Source organism: Protobothrops mucrosquamatus, unplaced genomic scaffold (assembly GCF_001527695.2).
Source record: "Protobothrops mucrosquamatus isolate PMUCROS unplaced genomic scaffold, P.Mucros_1.0 scaffold11288, whole genome shotgun sequence".
In the NCBI taxonomy this organism is placed as follows: domain Eukaryota; kingdom Metazoa; phylum Chordata; class Lepidosauria; order Squamata; family Viperidae; genus Protobothrops; species Protobothrops mucrosquamatus.
In genome coordinates this window covers 11999-13159 of record NW_015397070.1, presented here as the reverse complement: position 1 = coordinate 13159, position 1161 = coordinate 11999, and the positions used below count along the sequence as shown (strand labels likewise).

Sequence of the window (1161 nt, the reverse complement as noted above, 5' to 3'; positions counted from 1 at the left end):
CCTGAGTGCGCCCTGATCAAAGATCCGATTTTGAAGAAACCCCAGCACTCCCTCGCCTTGGTGGATCGTCTGGAGATTGGTTTACACAAAGTAGGTTGCGAGGTGGAGAAAACGGAACCCAGTACAGGTAGTCCTCGACTTAACGACCGCAGTGGAGCTCCAAATTGCCATTGCTAAGCCAGGCAGTTCTTAAGTGAGTTAAGTGAGTTTTCCAACTCCGTTATTCGGAGAAGGAGAGAGTGGCTTCCTGCCTGAGCAGGGGGTTGGACTAGAAGACCTCCAAGGTCCCTTCTAACTCCATTATTCTGTTATTCGGAGAAGGAGAAAAGAGTTTCCTGCCTGAGGTTGGACTAGAAGACCTCCATGATCCCCCTCCAACTCCGTTATTTTGTCATTCGGAGAAAGAGAAGGAGAGAGAGGTTTCCTGCCTGAGCAGGGGGTTGGACTAGAAGACCTCCAAGGTCCCCTTCTGCGTTCTGTGTATATCGGAAGACGTTTTCCTTGGGCCGTGAGGATTCTCTTGCTTGCTCTTTTGCAGGGAGGGAGAGGATGCCGCCGGTCAGTGGACTGATCCCCGCTCGGTTCCTGGTCCTCACGGCTCACCTGGTCATCGTCATCACCATCTTCTGGTCCAGGGTGAGGGTCCCCTTCCGAGTGTTAATTCCTTTTTCCTCGGATCCCTCCAGATATTCTTTGCCCCGGTTTACAACCTTTCTTGTTAAGGGAATCACTGCAGTTGATCAGTGAGTAACCTGGTTGTTAAGTGAATCTGGCTTCCCCCATTGACTTTGTTTGTTAGGAGGTCGCAAATGGGAGACACGGCCACGGTCATGAATAGGAACCAGTGGCCAGGACTCTGAATTGTGATCGGATCATCCTGGGGATGGCTGAAAAGGTCATAACTGCAAAAAACGGTCATAAGTCACTTTTTTTCAGTGCCATAGTAACTTTGAACGGTCACTAAACGAACTGTTGGAAGTTGAGGACAGCCTGTATTTCTAAAGTAATAAAAGTGAGATAGTAATTACATATAGAGGTAGAGATAGATAGATAGATAGATAGATAGATAGATAGATAGATAGATAGATAGATAGATAGATAGATAGATAGATAGATAGATAGATAGATAGATAGGTGGGTGGGTGGGTGGGTGGGTGGGTG

General features: G+C 47.7%; 1 protein-coding gene across 1 annotated transcript in view; it reads left to right on the top strand.

Moving 5' to 3' along the window:
• Positions 1–9: 9 nt before the first annotated feature.
• Positions 10–1161, top strand: part of LOC107301294 (transmembrane protein 107-like) — a 5928-nt gene continuing 4776 nt past the window's right edge. Inside the window, exons 1-2 of the mRNA XM_015830540.1 lie at positions 10–90; positions 539–636. Of these exons, the coding sequence (XP_015686026.1) occupies positions 550–636 (87 nt within the window). The 5' untranslated portion in view covers positions 10–90; positions 539–549. The remainder of the gene's footprint in view (positions 91–538; positions 637–1161) is intronic.